This window comes from Tympanuchus pallidicinctus, unplaced genomic scaffold, assembly GCF_026119805.1.
Source record: "Tympanuchus pallidicinctus isolate F22 unplaced genomic scaffold, pur_lepc_1.0 scaffold6, whole genome shotgun sequence".
Classification (NCBI taxonomy): domain Eukaryota; kingdom Metazoa; phylum Chordata; class Aves; order Galliformes; family Phasianidae; genus Tympanuchus; species Tympanuchus pallidicinctus.
The window spans coordinates 2,038,626-2,061,380 of NW_026294780.1; the positions used below are offsets into that span (position 1 = coordinate 2,038,626).

A 22,755-nucleotide genomic window follows, 5' to 3' on the forward strand; every position below is an offset into this window, starting at 1 on the left:
AATTCCAAACTTCCACGGCTTTGTGGCATTTGCTTACATCTAGCATGTACAAAGCAATGGACATTATATTTAATTAGTGGAAGAGATATATAACTACAACCACCTCAGTATTGAGACTCAGGGCAATTTTACATGTTTTTATATAGACACATATACATCTATTCTGAAAGAAAAGAAATTCAAATCTCCTGTAAGAAATGCCCTTTGTATCTTCCTAGGAAAGGAATCTACTCAAGAAATGATTCAGTATTACACTGAAGAACTAGCATGCAATTAGGATGTGTTGTTCTGACAAATCCACTTGAGAAAACAACACAAAGTCTCCTGAGTTCTCTATTAATTCAAGACCAAAGGTATACTGCTCTTGTTCAGTTATCAGTACTTGCAAGCTACTTAAATGTTGCATTTGTTGCTGAGCCTGTTGCACAGTCCTCATTTGGCTTAGAATGCAAGTATACAAAGTTCAAAAAGGTAAAAAAAAAAAAATATATATATATATATAATAATGATAATAATAAAGCAAAGCATATGCGCTGGTAGACAGTAAATTTAGGCTTAGTATTTGGTACCACAGGCAATTTACTTAGAAAAAAGTACTTTCACCTCCTATACAGTTCAATACATAAAAACAATCTTGTGGAAGCCAGGAACCACTGCTGAACCACAACAACCACTCCAGAAAGATTTGCTACAGTCACAAGTTAATTAAGTGAATGAAATGTGCTACTTACTAAGGCAACACTTTTTTACTTGGTGTTAGCTTTGTGTAAATTGGACTTCTAAAACAGAAATAGCATGCCCGAATACTTCACAGGTACAGAAATAGATCAATAAAAGATCAGGACTTGACATTACTGCATGAAATAGTGACCTGCACAGAGGAATTTCACATAGATTTTCACCTCAGAAGTGATGAATAAAAACTTGATATTCCAGATATTGGGAACTTCACAATGTTCCCGAAGAATTTTGCTAAGAAGTAATAGGATAAATATGGTTAAAACTAAGATTCTTTTAACCTCCAGGTTGTTGAGTTTCAAACCATTTACCAGCTTTGTGCTTCAGATTACCACACTGGCATCTACAGGAAATAAAATGTTATTAACACTACAGAAAAGCATCACAGTGTTAGACAAGGAACAGAGGACAAACAAACAAAAGGAAGCTATGAGGAAGATTAACACATCATCTTATGCATAACTCCATGAAAAGGAATGGTGGGATTTTTCCCATTCTCCAAACAGAATAGTAAGGGTGGATCTAAAGAAAACTGAAATAGCCTACAAATGGTAAGGCAGCCAGCCATTTCAAGATCACTGTAAGTAATTAATGTGCAGACTGCCTCCAAAAGTGGTGGTTCTATCCAGCTGAAAACCTGCTTCCCCAAGTCATTTTGCAGTCAGATCAGTTCCCTGATCCAATTCAATCCAGACCTGCAGGAGTGCTCATACAAAGACTACACAACTGGCTTGCTTAAAGACAGGACTGTTTAAAGCACTCGTAAAAATTCAGCCTAAGATTTAGAGCAAACAACACAAAACAATACTGTTGTTCAAACCATAACTTCTGCCACAAGACTTTTATAAAAAACCTGCATCATTTGAACTTCCAACAGGAAAAGAAAAGCTGTTTCAGCACACAGAGAGCAGTGCATGAGAACAAGTTGGCCAGGAATAAAATGAGTCTGGGTGTTTAAAGGTTTCTGACCGTCAAAGGACTGATGTCCTAAGGCAACTTTCCAACAGAAAGAGCAAAGCTGAAAACACCCAAACAAAAACTCTGGCTAATTTCATTCAGTACTTTTTATTAAATTTTATCTAATATTATGCAGGCTTGCCAATGACCTAAAAAGCTCTTGCCTGTTTAAGCAGCTATAGAATTCTTCACTAATTTAGGACAAAAATGTTTTCCCTAACAGCCACTAAATCAGCCTCTTGGCCAGAACAGCTAGGCTGACTTGCTCTCTGCACACGGGCTGAGGAAAGAAAAAGAGGAGTGACGAGAAAGGAGTGATGAAAATCCATCAGCTTTGCACCAAACTGCATGCAGGCATGCATAGCAATGGCACACTGTTGCCTGTGAAGTGCAGCCACAAATCCCTAGACACAGATGAGTGCTTGATTAGCTGTATGAAAGTTCTCCAAAAGCACGTGCATGGGGAGAAATACTGATGAATGATGAGAATGGCTTAGGTCTGTCTACTGCTAGGTTATTTCAGGAACAAGCTTTCGGCCATTTCCAAGGTCAGACCAGAATTCTCAGATTTTTAGCAAATTACAATCACACAAGTGAAAGCATTACAAAAGAGGGAATATTTTCACTTGGTCTGAAGTTATGTATTCCAATTAAGACCTGCTGCCATGGCAGATTCTTCAGTGTCTACAAAGCTTCTCAATTCTGAAGTTCTCCATTTTGTTGACAGAAACAGCTGCTATAACCTTCACTTATTTATTTATTTATTTTTTATAGGAATAGCCAGTATAAGTTGAAAATGCTGAACATCAATACGATTTCTAAGTTGCAAGAATGTTACTAGCCTAAGATCACAAACATTTTGGGAGAGCTTCTGGAAGGTCATTTCTGAGGACAGACTCTGTTTACCTGCAAAAGAAATCCAAGCTCCCATGACTACATCTATCAAAAACACCTTAAACCACAGGTGAAAAGCATGCTTACACACCTGTCCTCTATCAGTGCTCTTACACAAAACATGCTGCTTATTTGAGACAATTTCAGAGAGCTCAATATATTTACAGACTGGCTTTATCACCCACGTCAAACACAACTATCAGCATTTTCAGCATTGCAACAAAATTCTTTTTGATTCTAACAAAGACATCAAAATACACACATGAAAGACTGCTTGCAATGTTTTGATAAAATCAGAAAGTTCATACTGATTAGTGACAAAGATTATTTCTTGCTCAGTTTACCAGCTTTCTTTTTTTTTTTTTTTTTTTGGTAATTATTCAATTTAACCTGATTTTAGCACCTGTTCACAATGCTGGAGACTCTAAATATTCTCACAAAGCAGGAGCTTCTGCTTTGTTCTCACTTCCAGAAGCTTCATACACAACCCACACCCCAGATTCAAACTGGCCTGTACTAAAAAGCATTACCAATGTCAGCTCACAAACACAGAGGAAGCAGGGCAAGGTGGACAGTATGCTTCAGTTCTGTATTCCAAGAGGGAAGAATGGAACAGAGGACCTACTCCTCCCATTATAGCAGTATTCACAAAATGCACACCTCAGTTTTTGCTTTAATCAAGAGGCCACCTCTACCCATGTCTTCTTCTTTAAAGATCCTGTGTTCAAGAAGGAAGCAATGCTACTCAGCATGAACTAAACGAGCTATACTCTTGACAAACCTTGACAAATTTAGTTGTTCAGCAGATGAGAGACTAAAATACATTTGGTTTCCCAGCTGATTATCACAAGCTTACCTTTTTACAACAAGCTTTAGTGTCTTGTGTGAGCCTTTCACCAGACAGATTGCTTCTTGTCGGAACCCAGAGAGACCCACATCATTGATGCCAACAATTTCATCCCCAGCCAGCAACTTGTCCACAGAAGCAGCTTTACTCCCATCTTCAATCTGAAGAAAAATCAAACCAAACGCGTAGAATTACTGAGGTTGCACAGTCACACATTTAAAATAAGATAACGGAGTTTCAATATTGGCTTGATGCAACAATTCCAACAGTAATTAAGTGGCTAAGACACCTTAAAAAAAGTTACAAACACTATAAAGAAAGAATAAAGATACAGAGAAAATCGGAACAGGAAGAAAAATAGGGGGAAACCTCCTGAGAAGATTAGAAAACTCCGTGGAAATTTGGAAGTCAAAAGGATATGTGATCTGGAGATCTGCTCAACACAGTACAGGTAACGATACTTGCAAATACTGCTCTGGGCAGGCATCTTAAAATCTAGTTCTCCAGAAAAGCTAACCAATTCTAGTAACCATACAGTCAACAACATTAACCCACACAGTCAATTTCAAAAATCCAGCATCCAATAAGACCTCAAAATATTGCATCACCATCTGGTCTGGAAAATAAAGCTTATTTTCATCAGACACGTAACATTTTAGAAAATATCTGAGAATTTACAGTCCATACAGATAATTCAGAGCTCTAGCTAGAGGAAGAGATTATGATCTGAGATCTAAGCCATTAATATAGCACGTTGCACTGCCAAAGAACACAGCCATACCAAGGGATACACATCGGAAGATTGTTTTGCTTCTATTACATGCACTGAATTTTTAGTTGTTTAACTATTGATAATATGCAGTGAAACATGAACACAACAAATTTAAGAGTCACTTTTTTGGCAATTCCAAGAAGAAAACACTCCCATTAAAAGTTGTCCATTTTTAGAATGTGAAAGAAATCCCAAAAGCTCAACCTGCCAGACTAACAAGTACTAACAGTTTAAACTGATTTCAAACATAGCTACAAATGTTGAAGACCTTGCAATTCAGGCCCCAAACTTGTGTGGTTTGCTCCTTTCTCTTTCGCAGATGAATGCACCTTCTGGCCTCTCAGTTGCTTGGAATCATGACCTATGCATTTAGGTTTCTTTATTCCTCCCTCACTTGTTCATAATCCATATCTCATCTCCTCTTACAGACTTGACACTTTATGTTCAAAGCAAAGATTTTAATTTATGTCTTCATTTTATTTTGCCTCCATTACAGTATCTCCAAGTCCCTTATTATTAAATGCCAGTGAATCTACAAAGCAAAACCCCTTGTAATTGCCCCAACAACAGAAAACTTCATAAAGAACAGCCAAAGTCAATCATCAACAAGGTAAATCCCAAGGAAGCCTAACTTCATGAAATCCAGATCTCACGGTACAGGTTATAGGGATACTCCAGCAGTGAAAGTCTAAATTAAATAACCTAATAAAATAAGCAATATCTCTTGATGAAAGTCCATTAGGATGATCTCATGCACCACAGCAATCTCATTTCATACACATAAAAGCTCTCTTTATGTAATTTCAGGATAGATGTTCTTAAAAAACTTCAGACCTTTAAATCCAAGCCCAAAAGAATGTCATGTTAAAATGCCTAGTCTTAGACATCATTCCAAAACACTCACTATTCATACTAATTGAGTAGCTGAATTTTCAGAACTTCTTATCTTAATAAAAACACAGATAATTAAAGACAGAGTAAGTTTCTACACGCCAATACATCTAGCTCTCAAGCTGTGACCTGCCTGTGACCTGCCTGCCTATCTTCTGAACGTCAAGAATTTATGAAAATATTCAATTCTCAGATCAAATCTACAGTAAAGTTGAAAGCTGGGGAGCAGTGGAAATCATTTAAATGCAGGTCAAGATTTGAAATCAGCACTGTTGAGAATGGAGTGTCTGCCCTAATAAGAACACCAAAGCTAGGCAGAGCTAAACGGGAGAACAAACAACAGGGGACTCATGAATCACAACCCTCCTCCTAAGTGGCAATCAACAGTCTTTCAATTATCCAGATGCATTTCTAGATTGCTTTGGAGGTCTAAAACCCAGCAGGTCAGAATAGTGGAGGGAAAATGCTAATGAAAGGCAGATTTGAATCAGAGAGATGTAAGGAGAAGGTCAAACAGAGGTGAAAAAAAGGAAAATAAGTTGCAGGGGCACACATTACAAACTACAGAATGTAGATGCCAACCCACTGCAGCTCAGCAAAGTACCAACTCAATAAAAGGGGTGAGAAGTCCATGTGCCACATGGATGTCAACAACTCAGAAGTCAGGGCTTGAAGACCTTGACAGGGTCTTTTTTTTGCCTTAAAAAATAAAAAAATAATCAAAAAAACTCTGTCTCCTAGGGTTTCAAGGAATGTTCATTGTTCTCTGTAAGCATGTTTGTTTTTTCTTTAGGCTGGCAATGCACTGACTGCAGGGAGTATTCAGTTACCTCCTCAGAGTTTTCATTTCAGCAGGGAGGCTACACATTCCACACAGCGTAAGCTTTCCAAACAGACTCTGACTGTCCAAAACATTAACCACCCCCACAAAGAATAAAAAATAATAATAATTAAAAAAAAAACACATACAAAAAAATCAAACACTAGAACCCAGAAAAAGGTGTACCACAACCTAAGCACAATCCTGAAGCAGATCCCCTGAAAACTGGAAGTGGCTTCCATTAACACGCTGCCTCCAAATCAGTTGTTGATAGGGAGAATGAAAACTACACATCCATTCACAGTAGGTCTCCTCGAGCTGAACAAATGCAAACATAAATCTTTCTTACTGTCTCTACCTCAGGTCACTGTATGGCTGCACGAATGCCATCATTCCACTTGACAATGCGCTCTTACTGGAAACGGGACTGTTGGCTACACAGAAAAAATAGTTCCTTCAGTTACACTACAGGTAATTTAGACATAGTGAATGAAAAATGTAGTGGATTTTGCACACGTCTAATGAAAAACAGACATAAAGATTAATGAGGAAAAGATCTCTGAAAGCACAGTGCTTATCTGTCTCCTCTGCTCACACTTATACAGTGCCATTCCAGTTGCTCTTCCAGGTTTTCTCTTTTTTTTTGTTTACTACATTTTGCCCCCCCTCCTTTCTTTTTTTTTTTTCCCTTTCAACTCTTTACATGTTTTCCATCTTTAGTACTGCAAATCCCAAGCAACAAACATAAACTCTCTAGCACTAGCAACTACACTTGAAAAACTCACCCTTATTTTTCACACCTCAGACATTAATTCATTTCACTCATCCATCCACCAAGTTAAATACGCCATGCTACAGCAGAATTTAAACCCACATTTTAAGAGTTAAGCTCATATTGCTTATTTAACCAACACATAATTTCTTTCTGAGTTTCAGGTGCCCAGAAAGACCAACAGGAAAGAGCTGAAAACAAAGTTTTGAGGGAGGTTTTAAAATGAAATCTTCCACAAAAAATCAGCAAGTCATGGACAGTGGGCAGATGTGATGGGGGGACAGCCCCAAGCAAGACACAACCAAGAAAATTAATGTTTTTCTTATAAATAAGAAACCTAAATCTCTGAAAAACAAGCACAGCTTTACTGCTCACCTTGGATGGTTAGGAAGAGTTCTAGAAATCCCCTCAAACCATCTTTTCAATATGTATGAACAAATCAGACTCCTCTTATTATGCTAAGTTAACAAGACTAAACAGCATGACTTCCTATCCTTAGCAGGGACGCCAATATTGCAACAAAAAAGTGTTTTCAAGAGGAGAGGAAGAGGATGTTTGCTGATGGAAAGCATCTGTTTAGACAGCCTCCAACTCTCACTCTTCTGTCCTTGATGACCTCCCTATGGCCATGAACAAAGGCAAATTTCAGGACCGTGCATGAGTGAGGGTTGGAACCACAGGCTTCTGCTGGCATAGCGAATGGACATTAAGCGCTGCATCCCAAAGTCATTCTTGGCTATAAAATATTCTGACCCCAAAAGAGGAAAAGAGAATACAAGAAGTATACACAGGTAATGATTAAGACTACAGTGTGAATGAAAAAAAAAACATCCACAAACATACTGAAGCATGTGCAGTTCTGTCAGTGTAAAGGAGAGAGGGTTTCAAGCAGGGCAGTGGAGAGAAGTGCAACAGCTAGACAAACCAACATATTCCAGGGACACTTAGGGTCTGGATTCCCACTGTTGGTAACACATGTGAAAGGTAAAATAATAGCTTATGTCTGCAGCTTTAAAACGTGGTAGTGTTGAGGGGTACACCACTGCCAGAATGTGACCCATTAACTTCTGTGTTTACCAGAGCTGACGCTTTATGTTAAATACCCGCATTCCTCTATAGGCACCTGTATAAACAAGCGGGAGCCAGGTTGGGGTAGTGCAGTGTCACACCAGATATCTTGTTTCATTTACCATGACGACACCGGGACAGTCTTGTCCAGGCTCTGTGGGCAGGGTGGGAGACGGGATGGAAACCCAAGCCCAGAGACAAATACAGGAAAAAACAGCTCCACTTATCAACATTCTGCCATCAGCTGTGATAAACTATCATAACTCACTTCTCGTGCAGCCAAGAAATCATTTTGTGATTGTTTGTCTTGTGAGCATCTAATACGGATTAAAAAAAGAACCAACAATGAACAAACTGCATATGAGATCAGAACCAGTGAAATGTGGGAAACATTAGCTATTTTGAGTTGCACGGAGTTAAACAAAGGAGAAATACCTTTATAGCTAAAACTTGCCATTTGTGTAACTTGGAGGAAACAACAGCAGCACAGCACAGAGCAAATCCATTCTGAGTGCTTCACTGCAGGATTCATGGGTCAAGCTGGGGCAGGATGAAGTGGGGCTGCAAACTGCACTGCGACCAAACTGAAGGGAAGGCAGTGGGTGCACACATGAATAGGCTCCACACAGGCATGCACATAAAGCCAGCATATGTAACTATATATTCCTTCATATCATCTCTTCCCATCTTCAGATTTAGTACCTGAACAGTAGAAGGACACCTGAGCAGGAAACTACCTATGGCCCCATTTGCAGATGAGTTCAGAAGCCAAACTGGAAAAAACACCCCAGCGCGGTCTGTGGCAAAGCAAGGAATTCACACACACCTTCAGGCCACCACTGGTTATCTCTCACCAAGCAACCACTCCTCAAGGCTATCAGTCCTATGCTCTGCATCAGCCACTAGACATGAGCCTGGAGGCACAGCTCAGGAAGAATGCCTAACTAGGTGGTACCAACCCACAAAGAGCAGGTCTATCTACTGCCAGCCACTGCTATCAATCTGGTGATGGCTGCACTTTTACCAGCCAAACATCCGCTAACAGTGATCTTCTTGGGCGGCACTCCATATCAATAAAGAAACCTGAGTTTCACTGCTGCTTGGTGTCATCCTTCACATCCCACTAGTTATTGCCTATGCTTGTTCTTGCTTGGATTATTATTAAATTTCACAGCAAACTTGGTTAGATTTTAGGACTGTTTGGATCAGGACAGCATGCTTCTCTAAAGGCAGCTTCTTTCTTCCCTAAACCTCATTGCTAGGGGAGACCTGAAACCCAGGCAGGGCAATGCTTTCAAAGCTCTCAGCATCACATGGCACCGACCGACTCTGGTCTGACAGGAACACTGCCTTCTGTCAGCAGTGCTGCTTCACAACCAGGATGGAAACAGTTTTGAAAGGGCAGAGTTCAGCAGTAGGGCACTGTCTTTCATAGCCATTTCTAATTGCCTTATATTTGGTGCATTTGAACAGCTGGATATTTGCCCAGCAATTTTATATTCACTCAGTATTTTTCTTAAAGCAAGTATTCTATTTTGAAAAGCTGTCACTCGGTACAGTTCTTGAATATTTGTTCAATCCTTGATGGTGTCCACTCCTCCCGCGGTCACTTCCCCTCAAACAGGCCACTCTTGTAAGGGATTTACTACAGCTGTAAGAACTGACTCCAGGCTGAAACACGACTTCAGAATTCCTCAAACCAGAAGTGTTTGAGGAGTATGGCAAAAACTCTAACACTACTCTTTTTAAAAAGAGTTTGAAGTTTGAAAAAGTGAACAATGAAGGTTTGCAAAGAAGGTTTGTAAAGCTTTTTTTTTTTTTCCATTTCATCCATGCCCAACGCTTGTTTGCAGAACAAACAAACAAAACCCACCCCCAAACAGTTCACCTCAATTCTCTTGAAAGCACAGAGAAAGAAGCATCAGGTGAAGGAAGAGGAGCTGCCTAGTATCAGAGGTGTCTGATTAGTCATTAGCACCTGAGGTTTCCTGCACGAATGCTACAGCTCCTAAACAAATTTGCTTTTTCCAATTCAGCGCGATTTATTACAACAGCATGCAGAAAGCGCATCTAGGCCTCTACATCCCCACACCACCCATCCCAGCAGGCCTGCCATATACAACATCTACTCAGGGTAAATACATACATACAAACCCAAGGTTTTAAGGGGATCTTCCTATGCAAGAGCCCCTCTAGGGCAGTGTACATCAGAAAAGGAAGCCCCTGAGCCCTGCAGTGGTAACAGCTCAAGGTTTAATTTCTTTTTTTCCTAGTACTTCATCAGCATCCAGACATTCTCCTACTGCTGTTAATTAGCACAGCATTAGTCCAGACAAGCTAAGCATGCCGTGTTTAAGAATCACTTGAGAAATGCTAACTCATTTATTTTCAGCCAAGAGTTTGCTCTTGTATTTTACAGAAGATAATGACACTTGAACCACACGAATCTATATGAATTTACGGATATGTTAGTTTTTAAAATGCATTTCCATCTTTTTTCTTCCAAAGTGACAAAATGTAAGAAAGGAGCTACATGCCCATGCTGTGAGAGACATACATATTGGCAGAAAGCCAAAATAGGACTTATTTTGCTATGTAGGGTTCACTTATTCTCACACACCTTCCATCAAAGAAGTTTGAAAGGGTTGGCTTACAGGTATTTTCTTGTGCAAATTTAGCTACAGATGATTATATATAGACTGTTTATGTATCTAATCTCTGTAGTTAACATTAAGCATTCTTTATAGGCCTACATTTTTGTACTTACAGCTACCATGAACAATGATAAGAACAGATAAAAAAGGAGGTTATGCATAGAAACAACTTGCGTTTTATCTTTTCAAACTGATAACAAGAACAGAATTCCTAGAGAAAAAATATGACCTGACAAAGTAATCTTTACGATCATAAGGTTCAAGGCTTTTACTTTGCTTTCTGCCTTCCTGTTCATCCCAGGAAAATAGCATCACAGCTTGCCAACATGCCCTTGACAATAATATGCTGAGTGCAACCCAACAGTCTGTGCAATGCCACTGCATTACTAGGGAAAAGGCATGACTTACTGACAAAATAAAAAATAACTATTATGGAGTGTCTGTGCAGTCATGTAGGAATGACTCTGCAATAATTACGATGGAAAAGTCCTTTTTCACTGACCTTATACACTGTGAAGAACTCCAACAGGCCTCAGAGGAAGCCTCTGAAATATCTACTAGGCAGTAATTGAATACTTACTGAAGAATGCACCTATCTTAGTCAGTGTCTAAATGTTAACCTTCTACATAAAATTTAAGTTGCATCTATGGCTATGTTTACTGACTGCAGTATCTTCCAGGGGAAAAAAAAACACACAAAACAGTGCTTCCAGACAAAGGTAGCACTAAATAAGACCAAGTATCAGAAAAAACAGCCTCATTCCCTGTTAGTTTCCAAACTAATGACCTGCTCATACAAAAACAGAGATAGCAATTTCTTGAACAAGAATTTCCCTCTGAACTCACTAAGGTCTCACTAAGGTGCTGACTTTCAAAACATGTCTTATTTTTTGATTCCTCTGCCAATTCTTCTGCCAAGGAAAGTCTCAAAGGAAGGGTCAAGCTCTTCCTAACATTTCAGTTTGCTGACAACAAGTTTTGTTCTTTGCAATAACTATTGCTCACTGATCAGAAGTGGTATTGAGTCAGACTCACAAAGTACCCAAATTACAGACTGATGCCATATTTTTGCCACTATCTTCCTCAACAATTCTAACATTTAAAGCCAAGCTGAAACAAGAAAACATACTTACTCCTCCCTCCCCAGTGCTCTAGGGTCCTTTCCAACCTAAGCCATTCTATGACTGTGAAACAGAATCTGCCTTAATTCATCATTACACAATCTGTTCAACCTCAGTCACTACAAGGATGCAGTACTTCAAACTGACAAAAGTATCTGTTGCCATTCCATCAGACTCACCTATCCGCTGTATATTCAATATGCAACCTCAATTCTCCTTTCTTACGGAAATAAAAAACAGGAAGCTGGTGGGAAGACTCTCAAGAAAAAAAATATCTATCATTACAGGAGCAAAAGAGGTCAAGGTAACCTTGTCCTTAGTTTCTTCTCTGTTCACGTTTATTCTGTTTGCAGCCCAGTAAAGGAAGAGAACTTCTCCCATTCCACTTTCACCCAGAGTTCAAAAATGAAAAGGCAAAGCAAACAAACAATACTTTCTAGGGCACAAACTGTCATCCAACTGCTTTCCAAATGACGATAGAAGATCCAGAAAGCAAATTTTGGAAAGGCTTGCATGGCAGTTTTTGCCCAAGTTGTTCCACTTAATTTGCAGTATCTGAACCTTCTGATGCAGACACCACAGGATTGCTCTTACACAGAGAGACTGCTAACTGCCCATGTGAATCTCTCATGACACCATGGCAATAAAAGTCAAAAAGCTTAACAATAAAAAGCTTGGCAGTGTTTTTATTCAGTTTAATGAGAAGATATTTCATGGTACCCAACTACTTAACCTAAGGCATACATTCATATGAGCAGGGTGTGAAACAGACATCATTCATCTACAGCTAAGCACCAACTTCTTAAGTCTACTCTGAGTCACAAACCATAAACAAGCAAAATCCAATTCCACAGAGAAGGACTAATCCATAGCAATTTGCACCCCAAATCATCACTCACAGTGCCCTCTTCACCTCTCCATTAGTGTTTCTTTGAATTTCAGCTCTGAAAGATATGCTATTAAAAACAAATAAATTCCCTCCCCTCCCTCCTTTCTTCTTTTCTAAACAGACCTAGTTGCTCACTATTTCAGGTGCTTCAGTTTGTGCAGCTGTTAAATCCTGCTACTCAGTATCACCACGGACCATCAGAAGAAACTCCTTCCTCACAGAAAATTTACGGTAGAAATCAAGCATCTCTGGGAGTATCTTGTCACTTCCTATTTTAGAGGTCTAATTCTTCTCAGGATAAATGAAAGATAATTAACTAACTAGATAATTACACTGGGGCATTTAATTCACACTCACTTGAGAAAGGTGATGATATTTTTTCTTAAGAAATTCTAGCATCGTGCTGTGGATTTGCAACTAATGCATTCAAATCACCACAGAGTAAAGTAACATAAGTTTACAGAAAATATACAAATAAGTGCTTCAAGAAGCTGCATGTATTTAGCAGCAAATCTTGATAGAACACAGGAGAATTTTTATGCTCTGAAATTGGAGCATGCTTACTACTCTAAGTGGACATTTTCCAAATTGGCTTTCATTTGTAGCTCTCCTTCAAATAAGCTTCACAATACAACAGATGTTGATGACATAATTAACAGCAAACACATCAGTTGAAAAAAAAAAAAACCTTTTAAATACCAAAACTTCACATATTCATGCAATTAGCTGCTCTTCCTGATTAAGAAAGTATGCACTTTATTACATCAGAATTACATCATTTTGTCAAATGTCTTTAATTCTGTTTGGCAAAAGAATTCATCACATGTGCACACTAATGCAGCTCAACACTCACCAACCCACCACACAGCATTTGCAGAAGTATGAGAGGAATTTCAGGGAAGAATGTTTGTACAGCAGTTCTTGAACCAAAAGAAAAAGTTTGTAATGATCCTTCTATTTTTGTCATGAAGTGATCCCACCACCTATATATGCATATGCGCATATCATGACACTGCTGCCTACATTGGTGAAGAACACTTCTCAGATTTGTGTATCCCAGCAGTATATAATGGTCTTAATAAAAAAAATAGTCCTGTCTTAGCACAGCGGATTAGGATGTTAGCATTGCCAGTACTGTTTTAAATACTGTACTAAGCGGGAAATTTTGAACTCATACATCCTGGTAACTGACAGACAATTAAAGACTGCTTATACCACTGCCTTAAAATGAGTCTGACATTGTTAAGGAAACTGAGAATATTGTGGAACCCACGAGATATTGTCTGTATTATTTATGAACACCATGGAACAGCTGTTTTCCTTTGAGACAAGACGGATCTTAAAAGCATGAGCCAAAGTATGCAGAGAGCTGGCAGCAAAGCAGTACCTTTTCCACTCTTTGGTCCTCTAGAAAATTTCTCTAAAGGCAAATTCTTGTGACCACCTTCACAGAAAAGCCACGCAGACTTCTGAAGGGTCACTGCGGGCTTAACACCCAAAGTTTGCCTTTCATTCCCACAACTGTCACCATAAGCTTTTTTCCTTCCATAGGATATCCCAAACATACCCTAATTCTGCAGTGGCAAAGTGCAAACAAAGGATTGCCTAGGCAGAAATACTGAATTTTGTTTTATGTGTAAGATCTATATGCCTAGGAGGAGATAGAATAGCTAAGTAGCATTTTCGTAAACACAGACTCAGAGGTTGGAATTTAAACATAAATCAAACTCATTGTTGAAGATCACTAAGTCAAAGCATCATTTTGATTTGACTGAACTGGTAAGAGAGCATTCTTCTTCCCAGTGAAAAAGACAACTGGCTTCTATATCATTTTGGGGGGGAAAAGGGGTTGACCAGACTTCTGTAGAGTAATACAGCATTTCGCAATTAAGTGAACAGCAGCACCTGGGAAACCTTGTTATGGATCCAAGAATACAATCAACACTGCGTCAGTTGCATTACAAACTCAATCATGAAAACAGTTCATTTTTATTTTTGTAAATAAAAACTGTATTCAGAGGCTTGTAATTTCAATAATATTTAGGTTTGGAAAATGCCCCCTGCCTTTGCCTCGTGTCTGCCCTCATTCTGGATCGTTGGCAGTGCAGGTTTAAGCATCACAGGTACAAAACTACCCGTAAGGCCAAACCACGCCACTTCCAGATGCTTGAGTGATCTCTCACTCTTAGGTAAATCCACCACACAAACGGTCTTCCACCGTTTCCCAGCTGAAGCTTAAAATCTCCAGCTAGTGCTTACTTCAAGCTTGCCAACTATCTTTCCAACAGGAAACTCTGTTGCTTTGTTATAATCAGAAATACCTATCTCAAAACTTCAAATTTCAAAGCTTCAATATCTCAAAGCTTCAAAATTTTCACTGTGTGAATTAATTTTCAGCCAAATAAACCCTAGCAAATTCTTCCTAGGACTGTTCATTTATAGGTCTCCTCATCCATAGGGGCTTATGTAATGAGTTGATGCACTGAAAAAAAAAAATCATTGGAGATTTTTTTTATCATATCATAGAGAGGATCCCTCAGTAGTGCTCAGAACGGAGCTGCTGCTGAACAGGTTGGTTTTTTGGAGACGGATCCTTTAATTGCTAATGACACGGCAATATGTTTTAGTCACAACTTATTAGGAAGGGGCTTTGGAAAACATGCTCTTTTTAGCCCAACATCTGACAGATATGGCATAGAAACAAAGAAAAGTAATTACAGGATTCTCTTACTGCTTTCATCAGTGTTTATGCACTTCACATTACTTAGTATTGCTTCAATACTCGGAACTGAAATCTGTACTTAAATCTGCTCCCTCACCTCTCCTCCAAAAAGCATCCTAGCCACACTCCTCAAAAAGAACATGAAAGATAGGAAAGCATCACTTTTGCCACCGCCTACTTCAGCCTGGTCTTTATAGAGAGTGCAATTCGTACTTCTCAACTCTAAAAGACAACAAGAGAAACGGGAGGTAAAAAAAGAATCGAGGGTTCACTCTTGTGGTTCGCAAATTCACTTTGTTACTGCAGTCTTGACTCTGGCCTTTGAATCAGCTGGATAGAAGTCTGAATTTCTGCACACAGGTATTCGTGACAGGTTATTTCCGTAAGAAGCTCCTTGTTGGACTGAGAAGTTTCTGGATTGCCTATTTCAAGCACCTTGCTACCATAAACTCTAGAAACTAACAGTCAATTAGTCAACTCAAGACACTAAAAGTCAATGACCAGCTTGTATCTATTAGAGGTTTTTTTGTTTGCTTGCTTGAGCTATCTATGCATCTGAAGATTGGTTAATGTATATTTTTCCATATTTGTTAGCTCCTGAAGATGAACTTTCCTATTTTTCTAATAACTACAATTCCACTTTTAACAGACAAAACAAATGGTATATTTAAAAGCAGATCCAGGGCTTTTGCCTGTTTCATATTAAAAGGGAATATTATTACTATATATCAAAATTTAAGACTTAATTGAAACTAAGAATATATTACAAACTTCTTAGAAAGTAAACAGGTTGACGATTTTCTTTTGTCAGAGTTAGCTCTACTCTCTATGTTTTTGTTAGCTCCTTTATCAGCTGAGGACTATAGGAAGCATCAATTCACATGACTTAATTTCTCCTGTGTACGTACAGCTCATGTTTCATAAGTAAAGGTCTGTACCTCCCAAAGGCACCTTGGGAGGGGAAAAACACTACACAGACACACCAGAATGGCACGCAGCCCTAAGAACCTAAAGGAAAGTTGTACTGGTGTCCTTGTTTTTTTTCTTATGTTTCCAGAGGTGCAGATACGCCTGCTTGGGAGTACATCCCAAAGCTTCTTGGCAAGCTGAATGAGTTCTGCTTCCACTGAACTGAGGAGAAAAACACAAGGAGGCAGAGATAAGCTAGCAAGAGTTCATTTAAGTTGGCCTGGATCCATATCACATCACAGATATGAGCAGCCAAGGTAGTGTAGCAGTATGGTTTGCAATTGGTGCTTCCTCACACACTGAACAGAAGGAAGAACTGCAGCTTTTTACACTGGGGGGTTTCCAAGGGATGAGTAAGACTGAAGTAAGTGCAGGAAGTCAGATAACTGCACTATGAAAGACCCGTAAATCCCATTTATTTATCTAAGGAAAGCTGTGAGGACTCCTCCTGTGTTAATATTCTTTATTTTTCAAGTTACACAAAATAACTGTGAGAAGAAACATTCCATTAAACTTTCTGAAGCACTACTTAAATAAAGCACAGGGAACCTAAAATATCTCTAATTTTCTTCATTTTCTAACCTGCTGGTTTCTGGTTTTGTACACAAAAGCAGAGATTTTCTTACTCTAACATGTTAATTAGTTACACAAAGCTGGAGAGACTGTCTGGTTACAGCCAGGATTTCAGAGCTACAACAGATCTATAACACTTAATGGTCACTGGTCTTTCATTTTCCATGCAACACTCAATTTAAGTCTCCCTGCATCTTCAACGTGGTTATCCAAGCCACAGATTTGTTTTCATCTCCTAGTCATAGTTACCTCTCTACAAACAAAAACCCCCTACATGCTGTTGCCGCGCAAGGAGACGGCAGCGGAGGGGCAGTTTGACAAAATGGCCTCTGAAGTGGAAGCGCACATAAAGCAAAAGCGTACCATTGAATTCCTTCACACAGAAAAAAATGGCACCCACTGACATGCATTGATGCTTGCTGAACGTTTGTAGAGATCAAGCAGTGGATGTGAGCACAGTGAGGCAGTGGGTGGTGTGGCAACAGTGGCAACAGCAACACAAAAGATAAGCCTTGTTCCAGATGGCCATCCACAGCTGTCACACCAAGAAATGAAGAGTGTCTCAATCAGCTCACCTGTGCAAGTTGGTGGATTACAACCAGAGAACCATCTATAGAGTTGAATATCAGTTTCAATACATTGGAAACTGGTGGCAACGTTCAAGTATCACAAAGTTTGTGTCAGGTGGGGCCCACAAATGCTCACACAGGAACAGAATGAACGTTGTACACAAGTTTGTCAGGACCTAGTGAACAAATACAAGGCTGAGGGCGACAGTTTCCTGGCTCACATCCTTACAGACGGTAAGATGTGGTGTCATTGGTACAAACCAGAACTAAAACAGCAGTCTGTGGAATGGTGATATGTGAACTACACATCAAAGAAAATGTTCAAGACATATCCCTCAGCAGGTAAAGTGAGGTGCACTGTCTTTTGGGGGAGCAAAGGGGTGATCCTTTTGGATTACCTGGAACCCATACAAAACAATGACTACAGAGACCTAAGTGCAATGCTGGCTAAGCTTTAAGCTCAAGCTAATAGAGTCAAGCCAGAGAAAAAGACAATTTTTCTCATGCAACATGGTAACGCCAGGCCCCATACCAGTTTGAAGATCATGTAGAATACTGCCAATCTTGGCTGGACTGTCCTGCCACACCCCCTGTGCAGGCTGGATTTTTCTATCTCCTGATATTCATCTCTTTGGGCCAATGAAAGATGGACTGAAAAAGCAACATTCTCCTACCAACACCACCACCACAGCAGATACGAAGCAGTGAGTCCCCTCCACAGGCGCAGATTTTTTTTCTTAAAAGCACAGCACATGGATTCTTGTTCATAACTGGCAAAAATCCATAGCTAATGGTGGTAATCTATGTTATACAGTGTTACAGTGCTCTTTGTATCTGCTGCAGTTTCCGTGGAAATAAACAGGAGGCATTATTTTCAGAGAGGCCTATGGACCATAGTTATTATTTGTATTCCAAAGTTGAATGTACTTGCTGAAAGTACAACCATTTTCAGCATATATCCTCTGAATACTTCACATCCTTACTAATATTTTCAAACTTCTTTTGGACAGTGGTCCTCCCATGAAGTTTAAAGCTCCTCTGTGATTCAGAATATATACTCTTCCTAGAATACTGCTGTACTCCATCTCATACTGGATTATCACATTTCATATTTATCTGTAAGACACAAGATGCAAAGGCAGGCCTCTCAGTTAGCTAGCTTAGTTATTAAAAGCGATTAAAGTACTTTTGGGGTCCAATACACAGCCATGCTACATAGCAGTTTAACCAGGAATAAAAAAGCAAGTATACAAAGAGTCCATTTGTTCTGCTTCAGAGGTTTATCCTCCCAGTCCTACACACACAGCCACTACAGTGATGACTGTATTAAAAGCTACCAGTTTTCTCCCTTCACTGCTTCACTGTAAGCAAACCTCCAGGAGCCAAGCACTGTAAGCACTACCACTCATGCGATGCTCTCCACAGCGATCTAAGAGATACACGACCAGACAGTCTGCTGCCATAGAGCCAGCAATATCATCTGATATCACAGCTATGGCTCGGTAGCTCAGTATCAATTTTTCAAGAGCTGAGCACAAAGCAGTGAGTAAACAGGTAACTCAGCATGCTTAATAATGTTATGATTTGCTCACTAATATTGCTTAAAGCTGTAAAAATGTAGTTGGAAAAAAAAATAAAGGAGAAAACTTCCTATGAACGGGGAACCAGAAGTTCAAAACTCACTAAAAATGTTGCTTACTTTACCCTAAATCCAAACGTGCATTTTCAGGATCCTTACAGAGAGATTGTCAAGTGCATACAAGGAAAAACTGGCTGAGCTTTCAAACTTGTGCAATTTACTGGTCTCCTGATAAGGAACGCAAGCCTCCTTCTCTGTCAATTCTTGGTAATGCTATTCCTCCGCACTGGTGTTACATTGCAGCTCCCCAGCCTTTCATTCTTTTCTTTCTTTGCAAATTGAAAACACTTTTCTTCAGGACGATAAGCTAGATTAGGAGGCAATACAAGCAGCTTATTAATTATACATATGCACAAGGAGCACCATAGTTGCTCTGCTTGTCAAGAGGATTTAAAATATAAGCAGCACAGGACCAGAAACATACCTAGTGAACAGTGAGTCTCTGTCACAAGAGTACAAGTAAAAGAGTGCGGTCTTTTACTGACAAAAAGTCTTAGGTAAGACTTATCATCACATATTTAAATTCTGTGCAAAAAGAAGGGCAGAAAAGTCACACTGTAATCAAGTTTAACATGAAAGAAGTTTTCAGTACACTGAATGATAAACACATTTTTAAAAAAGCACATTTAATGCAGTCCATTTTGCAGCGTGCCACAATTTTCTAAGAACAAATTACCTGAACTGCAAAAGCCTAACCATCAGCCTCCTTCATAGAGGAGCACCGTCTGGAACCTCAAAGGCTGTATCAACTTTTTCAGAAGTATGAGCTTTATCCAAATTCAAAGAAAAAAAAAAAAAAAAAAGAGAAGAAGAAAGTAAGCACGAAAAAGAACACAAAGCTTATGTCCTTACAAAAATCCACTTGTGACAAGGACTGCTTTTATGCTGCACTACCACTGAACAGAGAAACAAAAGGTAATTCCATGACTGGGTGTACAGCAGCAGAGACCAGCCCCTGGCACTGCACAGGCCAGCAGAGGAGCACGGGCACTGGTGAGATCCCACTGTCACAGCTGCTGGCCTCACAGCATCACACGTCTCCTCGCCCCAAGCTCCTTCCCGCCTGCAGGCACCTCGCAGTCCTGCACATGCTGGGTTGCAAGAAGATTTATTCTGTGCTTCCATGACTGCGTTCCTATGTGAACAAACACATGGTACAGAAGGTTCTGAGCACGGCCTCCTCCCTACCGGAAAGCTCTCCCCCACCTGTCCTGCTCCAGGATAGGCCTATTGTGAAACATTCTGGTTCTCAGATCAGTAAATTGCAATGTGAACCTGGGAACAAATAGACAACACTGCAGGCAGTGGTTTAACACTTTCACCCTGAAAAACAACAAGAACGACAACAAAAAGCAGGAAAGCTTCTTTTGGCTTTCATTTTTATTTATTTTTAAGTAGGAGCATTACTTTACAGACTATTACATCCTCCTAACCACCTCAAATACAAATTGTGCTGAAATATTTACAATACTGCCGTATTAACAAGGTTAAAATGTTTAGAGGTTCAGCTAAGCCTACCAAATCTGCAGCTTGGCTTTAGAGGAGAAGAGTTACACTGTGTAACGTTTGAGTCAGGGATTACTTCTGCTGTTTTGTGGCTGACAAATTCATAGCCGTTTCTATCAGGCTGTGCATTGCTTGTGGATGATCCCATCCCAAACATCCGACAAACCCCCACACACAAAGAGGAAGCATAGAACTCTACAGGACTTCTAAGCCTGCTTGTCAGCATGGTCAACAGCACAGTAGTGCAAATGACTGCTTTAAGTAGCTATGTAGACAAAGTAATACTTATTTTTGTGTGCATGAGAAGACGTGCAGCAAAGCATTCTGCATGAGTTACTGTAGAGCAATTTGACTGAAGTATTGTACCTAGCAAAACAGCGACCAAAATCAAGTAATTAAGTGGGGAGGACGAAACAAAGGAAAATAGTCCAAATCAAAGGAGGCATATTCCTCAGAGGTTATAAAAATAGTTCTGTGGCTGAAGAGACAGAACACCTCTGTTAATAGACACACTGGCAACATTTAAGAGCATTAAGGTAGTGTCTAAACATGTTGAAATTTAACAAGTTTTCCCTAAGATTAATGGAAACAGCCACGACTCCAGTCACAAAAAGTTAGAGGTTTCTTTTCGTGTTTGCTTTTAAAAAAGAAAGGTACAGATTGCAGAAGATAGACAATCACAATACTGATACAAAAGATACATCAAGCTCTGGCTCACAAATGCCTATTCTGGCATTAAAGCAATACTGCGATTTACTCGCTGTTTCTTTGTTGCATTGAACAACACCAAAACAGAATTGTTTCCAAAACATTTAATCCTGAAGTACATTTCTATTAAATTCAGTTTGCCGAGATGCTGAGCAGGCAGATGGAGAAACAGTAAGACGTTACCAGCTCATTACTCTCACTTAAGGAGAGCTTTAAGGGAATGCTTACAGAATGACTAGGCTAGATAAGAAACTCCTCAGCTAAGTTTGGCCCGCTCCCAAACTGCAATAGCTTTAACACAGTAGTTTGAATCTGCAGAGCAATTAAAAAAAATAAGTTATCTGGATCATGACATTTAGCATCTGACTAGTGGAAAGAAGAAATAAATATCACTCTGTTAAATATTTTCACTCTTAAGACACAACATATTAACCAAGGCAAGAAGAGGACAAATCAAATGGCTTGGACTCTGCAGCAATGTACCTAAAGCTCACGGTTAAAGTACAACTGACCCCACACAGAGCCATTTGAACAACTGCCAAATGCATGCAGTAAGTTGGGAAGTTTCATGCTCTGCTAAGGCAACTTTCACATCACTCACTGGTTTCACCTCAGATCAAAAGCACCAAAAGAAAAACTGCAAAGAATCTGATTGCAGATGGCTTTTACTGATGTTTTCTACTTAATCTCCTCTGGAATGCAAGGTCGTGGCATTCTCATATTTTAAAATGGATCTACATACAACATGCATGCTCTATTACTGTCACTGTAAAAATAATATTTTGTTTTCTCAACTGAGCAAGATAACTAAAGGAGTCCACTGGAGCCCAGATCACCACTCATAAAACACGCACGTGGCAATTGCTTCAAGTGTGATGGGACTTTCCATGCTGCTTAGTGCTGCATAAATAAAAACAACTTTAGTATTTTTCAGTTGTCTGTGTGTCTGTCAGGGCCGTAAAGGTGCAAGAGCTGGAGCGGTACCCTTAGTGCTGTAAGGACCATCCCACTCCTGCCCATCCAGAAGGTACATATCTGTGCAGTGAAGGTGCAGTCATTGTTCATTCCACCTTCTATTTTAGCCATGGAACAAGTCCATCTTCCTGGGTCCTGGCTACACATCATACCCCAAGTTTCAATCGACAAAATCCAGGAAATCCAAGTCAATTCACACAGCAGACAAGATCTAGTTTTCTATCAGGTTTACAAATCCCAAACATTTAAGAAAAAATAAGATTCCCTCTTCTTCCAGAGATACTCTCCTTACCGTAAAGCTCCTTTTGTCACACATTCAAACAAACAAAACACCTTGAACTTTCCACTCAAGATTTATTATGACATTTATTGCTGTATATGCCCTTCTGTTGGCAAAGAGATTATGTATCATAATTACTGAACAAAAAACTGGTGATTTGAAATCTGTGTTCTACTTATCACTGGCAATCTTAGCAACTGTGAGAACGTAGAACTGAAGAGAGCAAAAACATTTCACTTGAAAATAACTTAAACCAAATATCCTTTGAAAATGAAAGTTCTTGTAATCTCATTTAAAAATCTTCCTTGGCATTGTTAATATGTTGAATCCTTTCCCTTTTTAAGTACTCAAAGGTGGTGAATAAAGCTTTTTACTTTTCTGTTTTCAAACT

General features: G+C 39.4%; 1 protein-coding gene across 2 annotated transcripts in view; it reads right to left on the bottom strand.

The window, feature by feature from the left end:
- SHROOM2 (shroom family member 2) overlaps window positions 1-22,755 on the bottom strand; it is a 122,667-nt gene that overhangs the window by 70,689 nt on the left and 29,223 nt on the right. For both annotated transcript variants that reach the window (XM_052705658.1, XM_052705657.1), the window contains exon 2: window positions 3,446-3,597. In XM_052705658.1, the coding sequence (XP_052561618.1) occupies window positions 3,446-3,597 (152 nt within the window). The remainder of the gene's footprint in view (window positions 1-3,445; window positions 3,598-22,755) is intronic.